This window comes from Melanerpes formicivorus, unplaced genomic scaffold (genome assembly GCF_026170545.1).
Source record: "Melanerpes formicivorus ecotype bairdi unplaced genomic scaffold, bMelFor1.0.p_v2 SCAF_18, whole genome shotgun sequence".
NCBI lineage: Eukaryota > Metazoa > Chordata > Aves > Piciformes > Picidae > Melanerpes > Melanerpes formicivorus.
Window position 1 is genome coordinate 11,623,049 of NW_027142370.1, and position 23,883 is coordinate 11,646,931.

At 44.2% G+C, this 23,883-nt stretch overlaps 1 protein-coding gene across 6 annotated transcripts in view; it reads left to right on the forward strand.

Annotated features, from left to right (window-relative positions):
* The window catches only part of RGS12 (regulator of G protein signaling 12), a 98,361-nt gene that overhangs the window by 8,888 nt on the left and 65,590 nt on the right, over window positions 1-23,883 (forward strand). For 5 of the 6 annotated variants that reach the window (XM_068149639.1, XM_068149640.1, XM_068149638.1 and 2 more), the window contains exon 3: window positions 11,805-11,924. In XM_068149639.1, the coding sequence (XP_068005740.1) occupies window positions 11,805-11,924 (120 nt within the window). Of the gene's footprint in view, window positions 1-11,804; window positions 11,925-21,504; window positions 21,702-23,883 lie in introns of those variants that run through there. The other variant, XM_068149643.1, reaches the window with a different exon arrangement.

Below are 23,883 nucleotides of genomic sequence, written 5' to 3' on the forward strand. Positions count from 1 at the left end.
CAGCCTGGACTTAAACACCTCCAGGGACGGGGCCTCAACCATCTCCCTGGACAACCCATGCCAGGGCTTCACTACTGTCATGGTGAAGAACTTCCTCATGTCCAGCCTGAATCTCCCCACCTCCAGCTTCATTCCATTCCCCCTAGTCCTATCACTACCTGAGATCCTGAGCAGTCCCTCCCCAGCCTTCCTGTAGGTCTCCTTCAGATACTGGAAGGCCACAACAATTAGGTCACTTTGGAGCCTTCTCTTCTCCAGACTGGACAGCCCCAACTCTTTTACTCTGTCCTCATAGGAGAGGTGCTCCAGCCCTATGATCTGTCTGAGATTCTTCTGGCTGAGGTTTTCTAGAAGGTATCTCTGGTCCTCTGCACCTCTAAAATGATTTCCTGTGCAGAACTGCATGTTTCTTAAAAGTTGAATGTGAACAGGTTTCTACTGAAGCATCTTATGAGGCTGTCTTGGAAATCTCTGACTTCTGTAGGCCTTGGATTAAAGCAAGTAGTGGGAGGCCTGCTGATGTTGCTGAAATTGGCTGAAAAGGCAAATTCTGGAAAGTAGGGTGGCTTTCAATTGCAGAGTAGCTGAGGAAGCTTTCTGGTGGAGGGAAGCTTTCTGGTGGAGAGAAGCTTCTGATTTGCTGTAAGACTGATAAGGGGTCAGGGTGTGTGGTCTCTTGATGTCTATGAGTCTAGTAGATGAAGAGTCTGGTTATAGTTTTGAGAGGAATGGAATCATTCCTGCATTTTTTTGTTGCTTTTCCTTTTGCACTGTGCTACCTTTGCCGCTGCACAAATGCTTCAGCACCCCTCTAAGTTCCAGTCACCTTACCTGCTCACCCTTTGCATGACTTTGGGTCACACAAAAGCAAAGCACCATAAGTAATATGAAAGCACCAGGGGATGTTAGGATTGGCAAGGGACTTGAGAAATTGCTGGCCAGGGTAGCATTCCTTTCCCTCTAGACTAAATGAATAGAATACATTTGATTTTGGTCTACCCTCACTCTCTGTGTTCAGGCTGGCATCTGGCCAAAAATATGTCTACCCATTACTGTTTTAAATTAAGTTTTACTGGGAAAATACTGTATTTTTTTTCCACTGGAAAGCTTCAGTTCAGTCCTGGAGCTTTCCCTCTATGAGGACAGAATCCTGGGCATTGACCTCTCACCATCCTTTTTCCTTAAGGAGAAAATCTGTTGTAATATTGTAGAGGCCAGTATAACATTTAAGATCACAAGAGCTTTTACAGCCTAAGCTCAATAACTCAGTATTTGGGTACTGGGTTTATTCCAAGTGAATGTGCCAAATCTATTAAACAGTAATTAAAAAGCCATTGAAAATGTGGGGCATTGACTTTTAGAAACCTTTTGCTGCTTCACATTTGTTGTAAGGTTTCCATCTTGACCATGTTATTGTTTGTGCTCATAGAGAGTGTGAAGTTTAAATGGGCCCTGTTTATAGATCTTAGAGAAAGAATCCTAGAATGGCTCAGGTTGGAAGGGACCTCATCTACTCCCAACTTCCCGCCGTGGGCAGGGATGCCTCTCAAGTAGACTCAGCTGCTCAAGGCCTCATCCTATCTGGCCTTGAACATCCTCAGGGAGGAAGCATCTACAACCTCCCTGGGCAACCAGTTCCAGAGTGTCACCATCTTTGTACTGAAGAACTTATTCCTAAGATCCAGTCTGTCTAACCCTGCTCTCCCTCAGCTTCAACCCGTTCCCCCTTGTCCTGTCTCTAGACACCCTTACGAAAAGTCCCTCTGCAGCCTTCCTGTAGGCTCCCTTCAGGTATTGGAAGGCAGCTCTAAGGTGCCCTCAGAGTCTTCTTTTGACTGAACAACCCCAGCTCCCTCAGCCTATCCTCATAGCAGAGGTGCTCCAGCCCTTGGATCATGAGGAGAGGCTGAGGGAGCTGGGGCTGCTTAGCCTGGAGAAGAGGAGACTCAGGGGTGACCTTATTGCTCTCTACAACTACCTGAAGGGAGGTTGTAGACAGGCAGAGGTTGGTCTCTTCTCCCAGGCAGCCAGCACCAGAACAAGAGGACACAGTCTCAGGCTGTGCCAGGGGAGGTTCAGGCTGGAGGTCAGGAGGAAGTTTTACACAGAGGGAGTGATTGCCCATTGGAATGTGCTGCCCGGGGAGGTGGTGGAGTCAGAATCGCTGGAGGTGTTGAGGAGGAGACTTGACAGGGTGCTTGGTTGCATGGGTTAGTTGGTTGGGTGGTGTTGGATGATAGGTTGGACGCAATGATCTTGAAGGTCTCTTCCAACCTGGTCTGGTCTGGTCTGGTCTGGTCTATTCTATTCTATTTTATCCTTGTGGCCTCCTCTGGACTCACTCCAACAGCTCTGTGTCCTTCTTCTGCTGGGAACAGCAGAACTGGATGCAGTATTTGAGGTGGGGGTCTCAGAAGAGGAGAGTAAAAGGACAGAATCACCTCTTGACTTGCTGGCCACACTCCTCTTGCTGCAGCCCGGGATACCAGATAATCCCATTGTCTGAAATTCACTAGACAACAGTGTTGCAAACACATGGGTTTTCAACCCCCAAAACGTGTCAGTTGCTTTGTAATCTTCATGACTTAAGCTGCTGAAAATGCTGTTGAGCGGACAGGTGAGCCACGCTGTGGGCTTCACTAAAGCATCCTGCCTTGCTGATGGATTTTCTGGGTTGCTACTCCTGGTTGAACCAGAAGTCTAGCTACTTCAGAATTGTCTGTATTACTGAAAAAAAGATCCACTGTTCAAGTTAAAAATGGAGTAGTTACTTGTGTGGAAATTAATGATTTGCTTCAAATGGAAGAAGTGTAGTTTTCAGTGTTGGTGACTGGATGGTTACTAACTGATCTAGATGCACAATGTTGGCAAGGCTCTGTGGTTCCCATATTTGTGTTTTGTTGTATAATTGCATGGTTTCTTTCCCTTCCCACTACAATTCTGTTTGCTCCCCAGCTTAAATTGTTCCACCCCAGCTGTTTATAAAGCAGAATTAATGACAGCTGGATTCCTATTCTTACACAGTGGAATTTAATGTTAACCTTTGGAATTAGAGGCTTTGATCTGATTGAGATGGATGTGTGTACCTTAAAGACAACTCAGCTGAAATCCCAAACACAAAGCTAGACCTGGGAATGTGCTTATGTGAATTAATCTGGAGAGGCATTTATAGGAAATAGGTCCTCTGGTACATTTTGCTAGGAGAAAATGAAAAGCAGTTCGGTGCTTAGTAATTTTCTGCAGCCTTTTCATGGCTGTTGTAATCTTCTAAAATAATGATCTTTATAAATGGTCTGAGTCTCCTCTAGGCTGAATACCCCCAGCCCCCTTAGCCTGTCCTCATAGAAGACATGCTCCAGCCCTTGGATCATTTTTGGGGCCCTCTTGTGGACTCACTGCAACAGCTCTGTGTCCTTCTTATGATGGGAAGGATATTCTGAATATTCAGAAATAAGGGAAGGAGGTTCTGATGTTCAGAAAAGGATATTCTGCATCAACAGGATGGCATTCAACAAGTCCAAGTGCCGGGTGCTGCACTTTGGGCACAACAACCCGTGCAGTGCTGCAGGCTGGGGTCAGAGTGGCTGGAGAGCAGCCAGACAGAAAGGGACCTGGTGGTACTGATTGACAGCTGGCTGAACATGAGCCAGCAGTGTGCCCAGGTGGCCAAGAAGGCCAATGGCATCCTGGCCTGCATCAGGAATAGTGTAGCGAGCAGGAGCAGGGAAGTCATTGAGCCCCTGTACTCAGCACTGGTTAGGCCACATCTTGAGTACTGTGTCCAGACTGTCCTCAGTTTAAGAAGGACATTGAGACTCTTGAAGGTGTCCAGAGAAGGGCAGTGAGGCTGGGGAGAGGCCTCAAGCACAGCCCTGTGAGGAGAGGCTGAGGGAGCTGAGGTTGCTTAGCCTGGAGAAGAGGAGGCTCAGCGGAGACCTTATTGCTCTCTACAACTACCTGAAGGGAGGTTATAGCCAGGAGGGGGTTGGTCTCTCCTCCCAGGCAACCAGCACCAGAACAAGAGGACACAGTCTCAAGCTGTGCCAGGGGAAGTTTAGTCTGGAGGTGAGGAGAAAGGTCTTCAGAGAGAGAGTTGTTAGCCATTGGAATGTGCTGCCCAGGGAGGTGGTGGAGTTCCCATCCCTGGAGGTGTTGAAGAGGGGATTGAACGTGGCACTTGGTGCCATGGTTTAGTAGTCATGAGGTGTGGGGTGACAGGTTGGACTTGATGATCTTTGTGGTCTTTTCCAATGTTATTGATTCTATGATCAAACCAAATGGTAGCTCCTGGAGGCAAACCTGTATTCTCATGCCTGCCATGCACTTAGCTGTACCTTGGGAAAAAAATGTTTGCACCCTGCCTTCCCTTACATCTCCTGCCTTCTACAGGAATAATATTCCATCACTACTAGGATCTTAGAAACTTATTTTGGAGCCTGAGATCTCGACACGGCCACCTTATGCCAGTTTCTTCTGCTGCTAGTGTCCTCTGCCATGGATGTGGCTCTTCGTTCAGTGTTTACCTTTTTGTTTAAGCATAGACATCATACTCTCTGTTAGCTTTCATTTGCTTTGATACAAAAGCACTTAGTCTTCAGGGAAGTAAAGTTGTTCATCCTCCAGATAACTTCAGTGGCCCTTTAATGAAATGATTCTAGTCTAAATTCTTCTTGGAGATGAGTAACCAAAATTTGATGCTCATTTGCTGGTCAAGCTTCTGTGTAATTCTAGAGTAAACCTTTATTTAGAATATTTAGAATAAACCAAACCAGGCTGGAAGAGACCTTCAAGATCATCACGTCCAACCCATCAACCAATCCAACCCACCCAAACAGCTAACCCATGGCACCAAGCACCCCATCAAGTCTCCTCCTGAACACCTCCAATGATGGTGACTCCACCACCTCCTTGGGCAGCCCATTCCAATGGGCAATCACTCTCTCTGTATAGAACTTCTTCCTAACATCCAACCTGAACCTCCCCTGGCGCAGCCTGAGACTGTGTCCTCTTGTTCTGGTACTGGCTGCCTGGGAGAAGAGACCAACCTCTGCCTGTCTACAACCTCCCTTCAGGTAGTTGTAGAGAGTGATAAGGTCACCCCTGAGTCTCCTCTTCTCCAGGCTAAGCAGCCCCAGCTCCCTCAGTCTCTCCTCATAGGGCTTGTGTTCCAAGCCCCTCACCAACTTCGTTGCTCTTCTCTGGACTCGTTCCAGCAAGTCAACCTCCTTCCTAACCTGAGGGGCCCAGAACTGGACACAGTACTCGAGGTGTGGCCTAACCAGTGCAGTGTGCAGGGGCAGAATGACCTCCCTGCTCCTGCTGGCCACACTGTTCCTGATGCAGGCCAGGATGCCTTTGGCCCTCTTGGCTGCCTGGGCACACTGCAGGCTCATGTTCAGCCTGTGATCGACCAGTACTCCCAGGTCCCTCCCTGCCTGGCTGCTCTCCAGCCACTCTGACCCCAGCCTGTAGCACTGCATGGGGTTGTTGTGGCCAATGTGCAGAACCCGGCCCTTGGATGTGTTCAATCTCATGCCGTTGGACTCTGCCCATCTGTCCAGCCTGTTGAGGTCCCTCTGCAGAGCCTCTGTACCCTCCAGCAGATCAACTCCTGCCCCCAGCTTGGTGTTGTCCGCAAATTTACTGATGATGGACTCAATGCCCTCATCCAGATCATCAATAAAGATGTTAAAGAGCATGGGGCCCAGTGCTGATCCTTGGGGCACACCACTAGTGACTGGGCACACCACTGGTGACTGCAACACTTTTCTGTCTCTATTCTTACTACTTCTTAATTTGTTTTTTTGGTTTGTTGCTGATTATTGGGCCCTACTGACTTAGTGTTCCCAGCTAATGCCTACCTAATGTTCCAGATGATTTGGAGCCAGTTGTTATGTGTGTGCTTGTCATTTTCTCCACGTTTTCCCCTCGAGCGCTCTGGTCTTTCTGTTCCTCTGCAATTTCCAACTAATAGGCTTCCATCCCCTACAAGATACTATTATCTACTGTCTGAGAGAATGCTCTTAGTGTCCCATCTGCATTAGTGCCATCCACACATGTGGGTTTTTGTTAGAGAAGGGGTTAGGATAGTGGTGAAGTGCAGATGGTCAGTGTTTGTGCCTCGTATCTTTAGCACAGGAGACAAGCCATACATTTCATTTACTTGGATGTCCAGCGTGACAGGGCAGCCTCTTTTCTATGTCTTCCTAGAGTGTGCAGTTATCTTACATGAAATTTTATCTCATTCTTTACTAAATTATGGACCTAAGTGCCATTAAAAATGCAGTTAGAAGGCAGTCAGACATGTCATTATCATCTGATTAATAAAGAGGTATTCTTAAAAGCTAGCAAATCCACCCTGACCAGTAATGGTGAACCATGCCATATGAATCCTAATGGTGCAAAAAAAACCCCAGGAATACTTACAGGAAGTGCAGTGTAATTAAAGCCTGTGGGAAAGCTGTCAGTAAAGCTTGAATGATGCTAAACCTTTTTAAATTAACCCTCCCTCACCTAATCCAATTTTGTGAGGCAGTGTCAGGCCATGAGGATGGCTGCAGTGCAGGGCAGCCTGGGAGGGAGTTGTTAGTTCCTTTATTTTGTTTCATAGCATATAGAGCCCTCTCTACTGACATTCCTTACTTACTGCTTCTATTCCTGATGTATCCAGAGAACTGGACCACAGGAAGCTCTCTTCCTATTTCCCTCCCAGGTCCTTTTATCTTTTTAGGGGATGAGAAGCCCTAACCCAACGTACCCATATTTCAATCCACCCCATAGTCAGACCCCACAGACCCTCACTTTATTTTATATTTGGATGAGAGCACAATCTATGTTTTAACTGTAGAGAGACACAAAGGCTGTGTTGTACAAAATGGAAACTCCAGGTTGTTAGTTACTCTAGTTTGTTAGAAAGCTATAAGCTTAGACTGGTTTAGGTTGGAAGGGACTTTAAAGATCATCTAGTTCCAACCCCCTTCCTGCCATGGACAAGGGCACCTCCTACAATACTTGCTAAATGCATTTGCTAGAATATGAAAGAGCATGATGCAGCTCATGCTATGGCTGGGAATTTCTCTAAGCTGATGGAAGATGTTTTCTAAAGGTGTTTGGTTTCTTTGTGCTCTGAATAATTGATAAGGTTTCACCAACCTGCTTCTGTGCACTGAAGCTCCAGGTTAAAGTATCATATTGACTGTCCCAGGTTCGCATTGCATTTCTTTGGTAGTACCAACTTCAAGAGCTCCTTGTAAGGTTGGCAGTGAGCATCGTCAGTTGTGTGGGTCTGTGCTAGGGACAGGATTATTTCATTTTGTAACCTGTGGTTTGTTGTTAGTGGGGGTGAGGGGGCAGCCTGTTGCGTTTTGGGAGCTGGCCTGAGTGGTCAGAGGGAGAATAGAATAGGATAAACCAGTGCAAAGTCCTTTAAGCTATCACAGCTGCTGAAAATAATGTTATATGTAACTACTGCTGGCCTTTTTTGTCAGTTAAATTTATTTCCAGGTGCCCATCCTCTCTCTTCCTCTTTTAAAGAACTGGATTTGTGCACCTCATCCTGGATTACAGTATCACAGTATAACTAAGGTTGGAAGAGACCTCGATTGCATCGTTTTGGTTCCTTCTGCTCCTCTGTTTGCAGTCTGACATGAGCCATGTGCTTTCTCACTCCCTCTGTCTTGCTAATACATCAAGTACAACATTTTCCACTTTCTCATTTCTACTTTTCTTGTTGTCAGAGAGAAGCTGTTCTCACTTGGCCGCATTTGCAAACTGCCGCCCTATCAACCCTCTGCCGACTTCAGTTTGGAACGCTTTACTTTTTAAAGTAGATTCAGGAGGTTGCTCACCTAGGAGGTCAGAGAAACAGGTTAAAAATGAAATGTATTTTAAGGGAAAGACAGATTGTAGTTTGGTCACTGATTTCAGGGCAATGCATTTGCACTTGCTGAGCTTAAGGAAAAGGGAGAACCTAGTTATAGAATAAAAGCAGCCCTAGTCATTGTCCTACTTTCCCTCTGATGATTACACGTGTCACTGGTATTTCACTCTCTGCTAGTTCACCATTTTTACTTTGTAAGGAGAATAGAAAAAGGAATGGGGTTTTTTTTAGAGCATCAGTGTGCTAATTCCTTTAATCCTTTGTTGTTTTTTCCTCTCCATCTGCCAAATCATAACAGGATAAAGGCTCTCAGAGATATGTTCTTTTGTGCTTTCGCCGTGATAGACAGGACTAGCAGGGTTGTAAGTCCTCTGTGTTGCAAACTACAGAGGATGTATTGCTGTAGCTCCTGCTTTCCACTAATCAACCTCTTTTCACAAGTGTCTGTGCTTTTCTGATTGCTTGTGGATCCCTAAAATCAGTTATCAGATGGACTTCAGTTTCTAATCCTGTGCCTGTGATTTGATTTCTTACATGATTTTTCTGAACATCTAGGTGTTTTTCATTTTCTTTTGCAGATTCAGCAATAAACTGTTTTCAGAAGAGAATCTCTAAGACCTGATAGTAAATAGATCGAGGGCTTGCAGGCTATCTGTATCTAAAAGAACTGCAGCCTAGTGTTTATGTAGCAAATGCCTTTGTTTGTTTGGTAGCTGGCAGTGAGTGAAACATTTTTGTTTGCCATACAGTGCACTGCTTTGATTTATTTATGCATATATTTTTAGGTTGTTTTCATGTTTTTAAATATCAGTTTAATAGTGTATTAAAGGCTTTTAGAAGGATGATCAGTTCTTTATGGATATCTCAGTAAAATTTACCCTAATTTCAGTCATGTTCTGGATGTGTTCCGTAGTGAGCTGCCCTACGTGACCCTGCTTTGGGCAGGGGCGTTGGATTGGATGATCTAAAAATCAATCATAGAATCAGTAAGGTTGGAAGAGACCTCAAAGATCATCAAGTCCAACCTGTCACCCAAGACCTCATGATTACTAAACCATGGCACCAAGTCCCCTGTCCAATCCCCTCTTGAACACCTCCAGGGATGGTGACTCCACCACCTCCCTGGGCAGCACATTCCAACAGCTAACAACTCCCTCTCTGAAGACCTTTCTCCTCACCTTGAGCCTAAACTTCCCCTGGTGCAGCTTGAGACTGTGTCCTCTTGTTCTGGTGCTGGTTGCCTGAGAGAAGAGACCAATCCCCTCCTAGCTACAACCTCCCTTCAGGTAGTTGTAGAGAGCAATAAGGTCTCCCCTGAGCCTCCTCTTCTCCAGGCTAAACACCCCCATCTCCCTCAGCCTCTCCTGACAGGGCTTGTCCTTCAGACCCCTCACCAACTCCTCTTCCTTTGCAAACCCTACATTCTCTGATTCTAATCTTTCTGTGCTCAAATGCTGTGGATTTCTTTAGGGTCCCATGAAAAACATTTGCTCAAATACTGTTGCTATTTGCTTAAGCTACGTGAGTCTTTATTTGTGTGTGTGTGTGCAAGGCAATCAAAAAACCTGATCTGCAGACGGTCTGCCTTCATAGTGTGAATGTCTGGAATAGAGTCCATCTTTCCTGGGTGATACTGTACTTTTAAATATGCCCTTAAAAATCCTTAGGAACTAATCAGCAGTTGTGAGGTTTCCAGTTTTCCGCAGCAGAACCTGCCCAATTTTCTTCTTGGCCAATAATAATATTAATTAGTTCCCCCCCCCCCAAAAAACAGCCTTTAGTAAACTGAAGATTAGGAAGGAAGGAGATTTCCTATAAAAACAGATCCCTTTTGATGCTGAATGAAGAAATTGGAGTCTCAGCCTGTTAACAGTGATGAATCCTGCTGCATAGTTTGGATCCAGATTCCTGTAGGCTTTGTTATGTCTTGACATTTCCGTGAGCTTGTAAACAGAGTCTTGTTGTGAGTACCAGTGACAGTCAGAGTCCTGTTGATAAAGAATGTGTTGACTCCATGGGAATAAGCAGACAAACATGTTCTGTTGGATACCTTGTCTTTTAGTTCAGAAAAAGAGGCTGCATAATATCCTTGATGCTCTTCTCTGCTTTGAGTGGTTTTTAGCATGAAGTTACAAGGATGTGACATTAATGCTTGTGCTTTTGGCTAGTGGTGTGTAGAATACTTCACCATTGAGAGCACAACAGTTTGCACAAGGCCAAACCAAGCAGAACTATAAAATGTAATAAATACTAAAAAGCTGCTCATAAGAAATGCTGAAAGTACTGACAGATGTATTTTGAAGCTTATTGAGATGAGAAAAGATTCTGAAATGAAATAGGAGCACATTCCCTCTAAATTACACTGCTGCTCTTCTACAGTGCAAAAGCATCAGAAGGCAGGGAGGAATTTTCCCCACGTTGAATGTTACAGTGAAAAGAATCCAAAATTTCAGGCACATAATCACAAGTTTTCATGATGCAGTGAGTTTATACATCTGCTTAGCACCAGCCACTGCCTGTGTGCCCACTCTTAGGTTTAAGCTTACGCTTTGCTATTTGGCATCAGCTAGGTACGTGCAGGCTGAGCTGCCGTAGCTTAACCGACAGCTGGGGCCTTTCTCAGGAGAAAGAGTATGATTATGGGGGAAAGAGGAAACCCATTAGATTTAATTATGGCAGTACCAGTTGTAGCCATGGAGCATCCAAGTGAAATTTCCTGCAGTTTGTACTGTGTGAGTTAAAAAATTTGGCTTCAGAGTAGCAAGCTTTTGAAAGAGCTAGGTCTTTAAGAGTGTGGAGAAAGATGCCAGGAGAAGCTGGGTGAGGTGACTTCAAGGATGGTAAATTCTGATGGAAAGAACAAATATTTGTCACTGTAAATATTTTCCAGTTAGCACAGTAAAGAGCTGGGGTTGTCTTGCTTTTAATTAAGCTCTGTCAACTCATCCTGACAGTAGCATGTGTGCACTGCAACAGCCTTGACTGATCGCACATGTTTGTACAGTAACGATGCTGAATATTTAGGATGTGTGACTTGAGACTGGGAAAAGCCAGAACTTGAATGATTGTTGTACACAATTTCACAGGGGCATGGCAAATGACCAACCTGGGTTGAAGTTGTGGTCCTGTTAGAGGTTTGCAAATCTGTCTCCTTGGAATTCTCTATCTAGGGAGGCTTTCTTAATGTGCTTATGCCAGCAGCCACCCTTCACCCATCAGAAGTCCAGCCATGTATTAAGCATCTGACATCATAATTTTGAAAGCTTATTTTATCAAATAGATTGCAATTACTTGCTTGTAAATGCTTAAACTGACTATGTGTAAATCATAACTAGTCTCCTGACATGAAGACTGGGAATCATTTTCTTCTGAGGTATCTCTGCTGCTTTCACATTGCTTTTGGCAGTGGAATAATATCATGGCTTAGTTCTGTTGCAGAGTGGATAAAAAAGTGCTCCTGAGATTGGCAGTCATGGGTACCAGAAGTGAAGAAAGGGAGTTCTACATCCCCAATGTCACTCATCTTGCAGCCTCTACTGCTGGGTTTTCCTAAGGACCAAACTGGTTTCCACCAAAGAGACAGCTCAGGAAATAGGCATAGAGAAAGCTCCACTCTCACAGGCTTTTGTCCAAAGAAGTTCTTTACTCTGAGGGTGGTGGAATACTGGAACAGGTTGCCCAGGGAAGTGGTGGAGGCCCCATTCCTGGAGACATACAGGGTCAGGCTTCATGGGGCTCTGAGCAAAGACACCTGGTTGGGGATGTCCCTGCTTACAGCAGGGGAGGTTGGACTAGATGCCCTTTAAAGTTCCCTTCCAAACCGCTCTATGATTCTATGTAATTCAGCTGCTGTCACTGTGATGAGCAATGTGCTAAGATTAAAGAGGCAAAATAATAACAACACATGTTTTTCTGTTTTGTTTAGGGTGCAAAATTTGGACATCCCTTGGGATTAAATCAGGCTCCTCCTCCACGTTCTTCTGTTCGAAGATCATTTGGAAGATCTAAGCGATTTAGTATTACTCGTTCTCTGGATGACCTGGAGGTAATCAATTTTCACTTAAAGCTTGAAATTGAGTCTTAGAGAGGAAATTACATTCATGAAATAAAGTAATATCTGTAGTGGAATAAAGTTACTAATCACCACGTGACAGTTAGGTGAGGGGAATACAGATTTCAGGTATCTCCTGAAATCTTCTTGGTGTTTCTTCAGTAGTTTACGTACAACAATACAGTTTGGCTGATCAGAATGTTAATCATGTTAGAGATCCTCCTATCATCATCATTGTTTCATTCAGCTGATGGACATTGCATTGAGAAAATTTTGGGGGGTTAAATTTGTTGCTGGACCAGGCTCTTGGCATAACTTTCTAAGGATTGTAGCTTACCCAGTATGGCAAATTCTTTAAAAGTACTTCAATAGGTTTTTGTCTCCTTATGTGTCAGCAGCTAAGAAAAGGGAATTCCTCATCCACTTGGTGTTGGTCATTGGTTGTGGTGATTTTTGGGTCTGTCTGAGTGTAATATAATAGTGCTGTTTTACATCTGGTATGACATCTGCTGATGCCTAGTGGCCAAACCTCATTGATTTTGGTAAAAAACGAGGAATGAGAAGCCATCCAAATTAAGCAAGCTGCTTCTCCTGCTCTGTTCTCCCTCAACCAGCTGGAGGAATACTTCTCTTCTGGTGTGCTTCCTTGGGAAAAGCTGTCCTGTAGTGATGGGAAGGTGAATGGAGAGATTTTTTCCCCTTGCTCCTTTATCCTGCTTATCTGAAAGAAGGTTTGTTGGGGAGAAACAAAACTCTGTGCAGAGCTCTTGGCACAAGAACCACTCTTCAGCATGGGTGGGAATGTGGCACACTGACTCCTCTAAATGGGAAGGAGGTGTTTGAAAAGCATTTGAGATGGGAGGAGGAAAGAAAGAGGTATTCTGAATTTCTTGCTGTGGGAAAAACTAGGAAGAATGGCATTTCACTGAGTCTGAACCGAAGGAGAGGGGAGCTCAGTGCCCTGGATTTTTAGGGAACAGAATATGTGGAAGGAGCTTCTGTTGTGCTTAGGGAATGCAGGTAGGAACTTCAGTTACTTATTTCTCAGGTGTTTTACAGGACAATTTTCACTGTGAACTATCTCTGTGTTGTTGTCTGAAGCTTTTAAGTGTCTTGCCTTTTATGTAGCCATGGAAAATACTTCTTAATTTCTTTGCACTCATCATGTGCATGACTTTAACAATCAGAGCAAGATCTTCTGGATAAAGCCGTTTGGGAACTCTTCAGCTACACCATTCTTAATCAGAGAGTGTTGATTCTTATACAGTAGTAAGCTTTTTATAATTTATATTACCAGTTTAGATAATTTCTGGTCACAGTAAGAGTTAATTCTCTCTATATGCCAGCATGCCCAGTGCTGGTAATTCCTGTGCAATAGGGAAAAAAAAAGGTTCACACCATGTTCTTCCAGACTCAAACTTCATCTAGAGTATGTGCACATCTCACATTTGCAGAGAGAGTTTTACACACCAAGGATAATTTCTGTTGTTAGAGCCATTTTACATTGCATTAACCCTCATTAAAAAAGGGACTGGGTACTTTCCATTCATCTCAGGAAGATGATGTAGCTATTGGCTAAGAAGTCAAATTTTCTCTTTCTTTTTTCTGGTATAGAAATTGAGTAGCAACAACAGGAGGGATTGAGGGGCTCTTTGTGTTACCTGACTTAAAGCTGTTACTTTGGAGGAGTCAGCTTACTTTGTAGGTTGTGATATGAGCTGGATATCAGTATTAAGGTCTGTATTTGGATGAATGCCCTTATTACAAGGAGCTGTTTGGGTGTGGAATGCTCTTAGTTGCTTCTTTTCACTTCCCTCCACCCTCCCTTTCATGCCATAAGAGAATGCTATCATAGCCACCAGGAGAAACACCAACCAAGAGAAGAATTTCAAATGCTTGCTGTGGCAAAGTAAAGTGGTGTTCAGGGGTTCTAAGTTCAACCTTGCTGCTGCAGTGCTTTCCCCAAGTCCTGTTAGACTAAGGGCAGTAGAACACAATGTTGTTAGCACATGTTTAGATTATTCAGGCCATCTATTTAGAGTTGCTGGAAGAGGAAATAACAATACCAGGAAATTCTTAGAGACTCCACCTTTGGAATGATGATGATACTATATGAGCATATTACACAGGCTGCACAGTGGCTTTTGTGTTCTCTCCCATTACCTCAGCAGAATGGATAAGCTAGTAACTCAAACATGAAGTTGGAAAACTAACTTCCTGCTTTGAGCCTGTGGGATTGATTCCTGCAGGCATCCAACTTGGTCTTCTAAACTGAGCAGTTTTAAGTATGTTCCATGCAGTTTCTTTCATACTGAGTGCTGTTGCTTTGCTTATGGATCTGCAGAAAGCTGTATTTGGATCTTTTTTGGTGAAAGCATGAACTTGCTGCTCTTGATTTGGAGCTGCAGTGTGTGAATGAGCAGCTTTGCTTTCTTCTGCCATAAGGTGGCATGAGATCTTTGCAGTTTGGTTTGGGTTTTTGAATCTCTCCAAGAGCACAACTTATTTTTGTATGTGCTTTGTTTAATAACAGCAGTGATTGCAAGAGAATATTTCACTTGTTCTTGTGTTAGATTATGGCTGGCTGTACATGATAGACAATATGATAAGGTTAAAATTAGCTGTAATGGTACATTTGCTGCCCTCCATCCCCAGCATCTTCTTACCTGTAGAAGCTGTGCTGTACAGAGGAGAAGACAGACAAGTTTGTAGGATTAACCTAAGCACAAATATAGGCTGGGTGAGGAGTGGCTTGAGGAGAAGGACTTGGGGGTGTCAGCTGATAAAAAACCTCACCATGAGCCAGGAATGGTCGCTGGCAGCCCAGAAGGCAGCCCTGTGCTGGGCTGCATCCAAAGCAGGGAGAGCAGCAGGACAGGGAGGGGATTCTGCCCCCCTGCTCTGCTGAGACCACACCTGCAGCACTGTGTCCAGCTCTGGTGCCCCTAGGATAAGAAGGACTTGGAGCTACTAGAGCAGGTCCAGAGGAGGGCCATGAAGATGATCAGGGGGCTTGAGAACCTCCTTTATAGGGACAGGCTGAGAGAATTGGGAGCCTGGAGAAGAGAAGGCTCCAAGGAGACCTTAGAGCATCCTTCCAGTACCTGAAGGGTGCCTACAAGAAAGCCAGGTGGGGACTTTATACAAGGGCTCATGGTGATAGGACAAGAGGGAATGGATTGAAGCTTGAGCAGGGCAGATTTATACTGGAGATAAGGAAGTAATTCTTTACAGTGAGGTTGGTGAGACTCTGGGACAGTTGGCCGGGGAGGACATGGATGCCTCCTCTGGAGGTGTTCAAGACCAGGTTGGATGAGGCCTTGAGCAACCTGGTCTAGTGGAAGGTGTCCCTGCCCATGACAAGAGGACTGGAACTGAATGATCCTTAACCATTCTGTGAATCTATGAATCCTGTCTTTGAGGGGGAAAAAAGACCCCATCCGTTGAGCTCTGCTGCTCTGCGGTGGGGGTGGTTTGGCTCCAGAGGCTGATCTCTGGAGTCTGACCATCTTTAGTTAATTCTTTTAACTAAATATCAGGACAAAAGAAGATGGCTGTAGCAGTTTTTCTTCCCCATTCTGTTTTGGAGACCCTAAAGCTATGTCCTTTATGAACAAGAGCATTCCTTGGATGAGATTTCTGGAGTTGAGTGATCTTTTTAAACTCGGAATCGATTCCTGTCAAAAATCAGCTTGAGGAATTTTGTTAGAACCTTCTCTCTTAATTACAACCATTAATAATGTAGTATTATTAGCTGTTATTATAGATAATAATGCTTGATGGTGTTTTTTTTCCCCCCTGTTTTGTTAATTCCACTGGAGCAACTTTTTTTCTTCTTTTTTTTTGGTGTTTTTTTGCATTTCTTCTGCTAATTGAAAGAGCACAACACCTCCCTTTGGTATGAGGTTTTTATCCTAATGAATGACATGTCTCTGCTGGATATTAGCTTTGGCATCTGTGGGTGGCAAAACCCTCTAAATGCTCATTTGACTTAAAAATGAGTTTTTAAGTGGGTACCTGTCTTTGTTTGACTGATTTAAATAATCAGACAAAGCTTACACAGGGAGATAATAGCTTGTATTAGACCAACTGGTGTACTGGGAAAATCAGACAAAAAAGAGCTAAACATGCCCCAAACTTTTCCCACCCTGTCAGTTGATCTAATAAAATATATTAACTCTTTCTGCAGAGCTTGCTCTGTGCACATTGTGGGATCATCACCCTGGCCACCCAGCTACCACTATGGCCAATATAATGACATGGTTTAAATCAAGAGGCCTCTTTGTTGTCACCTCATACCTGTGAATTTCCAATTTGACAAGAATGTAGATTTTTGTCTGAGGTTTCAGCATTTTGTTTAAGCTATGGTAACTCAAAGGCAGGTTGGATGGAGCTCTGAGCAAGCTGGTGTAGTAGCAGCTGTCCCTACCCACAGCAGGCTAGTCACAGTATCACCAAGGTTGGAAGAGACCTGGAGTCCAACCTGTCACCACAGACCCCATGGCACCAAGTGCCACATCCAATCCCCTCTTGAATACCTCCAGAGCTGGTGACTCCACCTCCCTGGGGAACTAGAGGATATTTTAGGTCCCTTCCAAACCATTCTAGGAACCTGTGGTTCTGTGCTGACTTGCTGTGGGCTGCCAGTATACACAGGTTCTCCTGGGTACCTACTGACTTTAATATTGCATCTTTTGCATCAGTTTTGTCTTAATTTTTCTCCAAGATGTAACTGACCAATTGACAGTTTTGCTCTCTTGCTTTCAGGAAGGTGAAGAACAGGGCAATTGTGAAATAAAACTGAATGCAAGAATCAAATCTCCTTTTGTGTGTGTGTGTGTGTTTCAAACCTGTGTATTTTTGGCATCCTAATAGTAGAGTTCTTAAAGGTCTGCTCCTGACTCATCTGTGTATGTTCTGAAGTCCAAATTCTGCCACAGTCCAGCTGCTGTTTTGGAAGCCTTGTGGATCTGCCACCACAGCCTGGCTTCTGTGTGTCTCTTTTCATAGTATCATAGTATCATTCAGGGTTGGAAGGGACCGCAAGGATCATCTAGTTCCAACCCCTCTGCCATGGGCAGGGACACCCCACACTAGATCAGCCTGGCCAGAGCCTCATCCTCACCTCCAGCCTGAATCTCCCCACCTCCAGCTTCATTCCATTCCCCCTAGTCCTATCACTACCTGATATCCTGAGAAGTCCTTCCCCAGCCTTCCTGTAGGCCCCCTTCAGATACTGGAAGGCCACAATGAGGTCACCTTGGAGCCTTCTCTTCTGCAGACTGAACAGCCCCAACTCCTTCAGTCTGTCCTCATAGGAGAGGTGCTCCAGCCCTCTGATCATCCTTGTGGCCCTTCTCTGGACACGTTCCAGCACCTCCACATCCCTTTGCTGGAGCCTGTCTGGTCTGGCTTGGTGGTGCAGCAGTGAATGTCAGATCCCATTCTACAGACTGTACCAGCAGGACACAGTGTTGTGTACCACAGTTCTAAAAAGATTGCCTGTGTATTTCTTAAGTTTTCCTTACATGATAGACTTTATCATGGAGAGTATCTGACACCTTGGAGTTGTTCAAAACCAGGCTGGATGAGCCCTTGATCAGTCTGTTCTACTGGACCCATGGCAGGGGGGTGGACCTAGATGATCTTTAAGGTTCCTTCCAACTCAACCCATTCTATGATTCTGTGAAAGGTTGGTTGGTCACCCGATGAGCACAGTTGTGTGGAACATGTTTACCATGAATTGGAGATATTTATTTCTAGATGCCATCCAGAAGGTTAAACTCTGTGATTTTGTTACTTTATTTCACTTTTATTTTTCCATAGAATGGTCTGGGCTGGAAGGGACCTCCAAAGGTCATCCAGTCCAACCCCCCTGCAGTCATCAGGGACATGTTCAACTAGAACAGATTGCCCAGAGCTTTGTTGAGCCTCACCTTGAATATCAACAGGGGAGAGGCCTCAACCACCTCCCTGGGCAACCTGTTCTGGTGTTCCACCACCCAATTCATATCAGGTTTCCCCCCCCCCACTGATATTAATGGGGTTTGTTTTCTGTTGTTGGAGTTGGCAAAATGGCCATATTTTTGGTAGTTTGCCTGTTTACTGTTTCTTCCTGCTTTTGGGGCTGTTTTCTTTATTTCAGATTCTGGAGAAATCTGCCATGTAAATTTGCATGTGAAAAGCCAAGCAGTCAGAGAGTGTGCAGAGAGCTGGATCTCATCTCTGCTTTCTTTGTGAGGTGCATATGGCAGTGCTTATCACACAGCGCTCAGCCCATACTTCAGTGCCAGAGGAGAAGCCAACAGTGTTGCCTAGGATGGATTCCATAGGGAATTTAGTTCTCATATATGTGCAAAGTCAGTTGGCAATGTATGGAGAAATTTCTTCAAGAGGAAGCCATCAGTGCATTGTCTGACCTGCCACTCAAGTGCTCTCTATCCTCTGGGTTTGGCTCTCCAGCACAAGCCAATTTTTGTTAAAGAACCAGAGGCAGTTTATGCTTTCAGGAACTAGATATGGACTTGTATCCTGCATAAAGCCTCCCACAGCAGACCTTACTTCTTGTCAGTAACCAGCACCACTCTTCTTAAGATTGGATGATTAGATGGATGCAGGTGAATTCATCAGCTCTCAAGATCGTAGATACAGTCACATTTGTGGAACTACACATCAGCCTAGGATGAACAAGTTTAAAGTAACTACCTGAAGCTGTAAAGGGGTCATATCTCTTGGTTCTATAATATATCAGACCTTGGTTTTGGCTGTGTTTTGGTTCTGGTTTCATTAGGCTGGAGGTGAGGAGAAAGTTCTTCACTGAGAGAGTTGTTAGCCATTGGAATGTGCTGCCCAGGGAGGTGGTGGAGTCCCCATCCCTGGAGGTGTTCAAGAGGGGATTGGATATGGCACTTGGTGCCATGGTTTAGTAGTCCTGAGGTGTTGGGTGACAGGTTGGACTTGATGATCTTTGAGGTCTCTTCCAACCTTACTGATTCTATGATCCTATGATAGAGAAGTGACAAAGCAGCCACCTGGGACTTTTGGTAGGTGGACACCTTCAGGGGTGTTTTTCTCCATACCTAGGGTCTTTTAAATATTGGGCTTACTTTCTTTCAACTGAAACTGTTCATTCTTCAGTGTCTAACCCATGAGGCACGTGATACTAAGCAGAATCATAGCTCTTTGCACTGAGGGCTGCTACTGAACCCCAGAATTATTTGCTGTCTGAGACTGGCCCTTGCTTCAGTTTCTTGACGTTACACTCATTGATTCCAAAGCACCTGTAAAGGCTCCTCCCAAGAAGGCAAGCAGTGAGGTGAAGTCACTCAAGGTAATAAGGACAGGAGCAGTCTCTGAAGATGAGAGCAGGCTGCTTTTATGAGGCTGAATGACTGGACAAGAAAATGACAGATGAAAATGTATGCAGATAAATGTAAAGCAATGCAAATGAGGCAAAATAGTCCTAGCTTCCTACATCAAATGATAGATATGTTTCTGAGCTGTTTCTCCTCTGAAGTGTGGTCTTTTGAGTTATAAGGGACTGCTGCATGAAAACATAAGCACAGAAGAGTAGCAAAATCCTGCATTATGAGTTGTTAGGGAAGGAACAGAGGGGGGGGGAGGAACCAAACCCTAATGATTCCATTGTATACACCTGTGATTTGCCCACACCTGTTAGAAGGTAGAAAAGGTTCAGAAAGGTGTAAGAAAGAGTGAAAAATCATGGGTGGCATAGAAGAAGTATCCAGGATTGGCTGCTCACTGTCTCCTTCAGGACAAGAAGTCAGCACTATTAATTAAAGGTAGCTGGAGCCAGGAGCAAAGCAAACAGAACACGATTGTTCATGCAGGAGGTGAGTCGGGCTGTGGGATTCCTCACCACTGAGTGCTGTGGATTGCAAGAAATTTGCATGTCCCGGGGGGAAAGTGGACAAGGATTTGGAAAAGGGAGCCACTGGGGATTATTAGGGAGACAAGCCACGCCAGGTTCAGGAAATCTCCCAGACTCCAGGTATTTTTAGTTCAGGAGAATAAAATCAGGGAAATGTTCTGTGTGTTGCCCTGTGCTGCTCGTTGGAAAGCATCCATGTGTGGCCACTACTGGAAGCAGTACTGGGTTTGATACACCCAGGAGCTGAAGTGGTTGTGCATTGCTCATCCAAGGATGAACATTGCTCCCCTTTAGCTTTGGAATTATGGATTGTACTCTGGGCACAGGAAGGTGTGTAAGCTTTCACTTGGAGGAAACCTGTTTGTAAAGTAAAGGGCTCGCCTACTATAGGATCTCCTAGCACGGAGCTGCCCAGGGCTCTTGGAGCACTTGGTGCTGGTGCTGCAGCTGTCTGAGGGAGAGGACACCTTCAGCTCTCCTGGATAGAGCTCTCCTGCTGCTGCAGAGCAGGCTGCCCATGCCGGTCCCTGGTGGGAATGAGGAGCTGGTTGACAGGTTTCATGCTTCTCTGTTCCTGCCCTCCCTCGGCTGCTCTTCCTGTTACCTGGTATGTCTTTGGGTTGTGCTACGTGCTAGCAGGGGTGAGGAAGGATTTTTGTTCTGGGAGACCTGGTTAATGTTAGGGAATGAATTAAGGCCTTTCTGAATGAAGTGAACTGGTGTTTCTAGAGTATAAGCACAGAATACATAAGGCAGCAGTGGAGCTATCTGTGGATTGTTTCTGATCCTGTCTCTGTGCTTAATCTGCTGGGATTGTGGCTGGGAGCTGGTACTGTTTAATTTTCACTCTCCTCGTGGATTTAGCAGTTCAGTGAAATTAAAATACAGAAAGAGGAGTCACCTGTGGAGCTTTTACTGGATGAACTACTGCTTTTTATTCAGTATTAAATCAAAATATTTAATCTGCTCTTTGGATGCTTAAAGAAATACAGGAAAAATCCCATCCTCCATCCCCCTCTGGACCGAGGAACTGCAGGAGGACAGCTTTTAACCATTAACTGTTGGGTAGAAAGTGTTTGCATTTCATTCAGAAAACACAGAGATGTTGCTGGTCTGTCTGGAGAGTAGGTGTGGTATTGCAGGTGAGGAGCATCATGTTTCACTTGAAATGGGATCCTTGCAAAGGCCCGTGCCCTGCTCACTCCAAAGAGCATGTTTAGGTTGTATGAGATAGGTTGCATAATATGCATACATGTGATTGTGGTCGTTCTGAGACACGCACCTACATGCCAGAAACTGAAAGAAATTTCCTCCAAGCCTTACAAGTTTTAACAATTATTCTTTTCAGAAAGTATTTTTTAGGTTATCTTTTTAAGTGCTTTTCTATTAATGGTGACCCAGTTCATTCAGGGAACACACTCATGGAAGGGGAATGTGTGAAAAATGAGAACACTTCGGAGGAGAAAACGATGTTGACTCAAGGCTTCAACAAGTTGGGACAAACCTTTAAGAGTGAGTCCTGCAGGCCTTTACCGAGGGCATTTTCCATGAGCAGATTCCTCAGCAGCTGTTGTCTTGACAGAAGCTTTATTGTTACACAGGACCTGCCTAAACACCATTTTAAAAGCTGCCTGTTCCTTTTGATGAGAAGATACAGAACCAGTCTGGAGGGCGGAGAATGTGCTGGGGAGGGGAGGAGAAATGGGAGAGGTGTTGATAGGGCAACAGACAGAGAAGCTTCATTTTTTTGCTGGACTCTGGAAGAAGTAAATATGTCTTCAGAAAAAGCATAGTAATAGCAACGTGGAAGGGATTCTTAACAATGAGCTCTTAACCTGTTCATATACATGGAGAAAACTTTTACTGATAGTCAAGTGTCTGTAAGTATAAAGTTTTGTTTGTCTCAAGCAGAACAGGAATCAGGTTTGATGAGTGGTCTTCCGAGCTGAGAAATCTTGCAGTGCAGTGTGATAAATAATGCTTCTAAGCCTTCAGTGAGGTTTGGAAGAGACAAAAGTCGTGAGTATGAGCCTTTCAGTTGACTTTCTCTATAAGCTCTGCTATGAAATTAAGAATACACCCTTTCTGTGGACCTGTTTGAAAAGCTCCTTTTCACACTGTATTGCTTTTTTAAGTGTGGAGTGAGCACAGCAGCTAACGCAGATACTTCTCCTAGTTAAGTTTGTTGTAAATCTTTCACTTAAATTTTCACTATGCTGGCACATGTGTGGCAAGAGTCTCATCTTGAAGTTATTGTTACCTTCCAGTTGTTGCAGTGTGTTTTTATGGTGTGCAGCTGAGGTGATTTATATATGTATTTCGTTCTGCGCAGATGGATTTTTTTATCCAATAAACCAGAATCCAGATGGTGTGAGTTATTAAAATAGCTGAAAGTAAAAGAAAAGTATTCACAGAGTAGGAAATTTCTGAGGTGTAGAGACTTCAGACTTCAGTTTTTGCTTCCTGTTGCTCAGAAAAACATGTATTTTGCAAGTGAAGGTCCTAGCTCTGTTGCCAGCTTTTGCCATTCTAGTCTGGTTCTTTATGTCTATATAGCTCGGAGTAGAATTGTTGTTAATGCTGAAAGTGCAGCTGCAAAAGTAGCAGCTTTGGAAAGGAAAAGGGGAAACAAACAATTGTAAGGCTTAGGAAGAGAGATTTGCATTGTTTATTTAAAAATGAGAGTGGTGTTCACGCTCAGTTTTGCATTGATTTCCTCAAAATCTTTTGATTCTCAGAGGCTCCATGGGTGGTAGTAGGAAATTTAGAGGCGGCTTAATGTGTTTCGGTGATGTGTCACTTAATCATATCCTCCTTAATATGTAGTTTAGTTTTAATTTACTCTTGGGCTGCGAGTCACCTTCCATCTGGAGGTGCAAGTTGCGCTGTTTCTGCCCATTTTTATCAGGGGGGGCAGAATTTGATTTGTCTTTGACATGTGCCTCAACAGAAGGAAAAGACAAATGAAATATTTAAAGCCCCAGAAGTGTACTTTGTATTATCAGTTTACAGTCAGGCTCTAGGGATCTATGTTTTTTTAAAGGTTGCACCACGTTCAAACCCAAGTATTTGTTTTTAGAGCAGATTTCTGGATGGCAAGTCTGGCTGATCTTCACCCTGGGAAATGAGCGCATGAGGCTGAGCAGTGCCGGCAGTCAGCAGAGGGCACTTGGAGCAGCAGTTTGCAGCCAGCCCCTTCCCTTCACTGAGGTTATTTCATGGGAAGTCTTGGGATTTGAGGAGGCAGCTTGTGTTTCAGTTATTTGTATATGAGCAAACTCCAAATAGTTTGGCTTGCAAAATGTTTTGGTGTTTGGGTTTTTTTTTTGTGTGGGATAGGTAGAACTTTAATCTTTGAGAGGGAAACTGCAGTGTAGTAAAGAAGAGATTCTCCCCTCCTGTGATCAGCAGCACGTATGGGGGGTCTGTTTGTTGTTGGGTAGAAGATAAATCATTGAGGGGAAAAAAAATATACCTAAACAGTCTATAGAAAGTTTTGAGAACTAAGAAAAGGAAACTTATTGTATAGCAAAGTTTCCTTAATCTGTGAGCAGGCTTTTTGGTACTCCTGCTTTTTATTTCAGTATCTAAGGTTAGTGAGCTAAATCATAACCTTAACAGAGGTTTGGGTTTTTGTTCCCTCCCCCCTCTGGCTCTCATGCAAGTAACTGTTCTTTTATTTTAGATGAGATAACAAAAAACACTTGATATTGATGAGATTGAAGATGATTATTTTTTTCATGGTGGATTCTGCCAGTGGTCAAATTGACTTTAGGAGTTTGTGTGACTAGGAGCTGGTCCAGGGGATTGCTTTTTTCCTAGTTGCCTGGCGTTTTTTATGTGTGTTGTCTTCTTTGAGGAGCCAGAGATCTATTAAATCCTATTCATCTTTTGACAAGTTTAAACTTATCCAGGCTTACTGTCATTCTGTCTTTCTCCTGGGCTTTTTCTCCTCTGAAAACAAATGTACAAAAGAAATGATGAGCAGGAAGTGGAGGGAGGGTAGAAGAGAAAAACAGATCAACCATATCTGGGGTCTCTACCCCTTCCCACAGTTTAGCT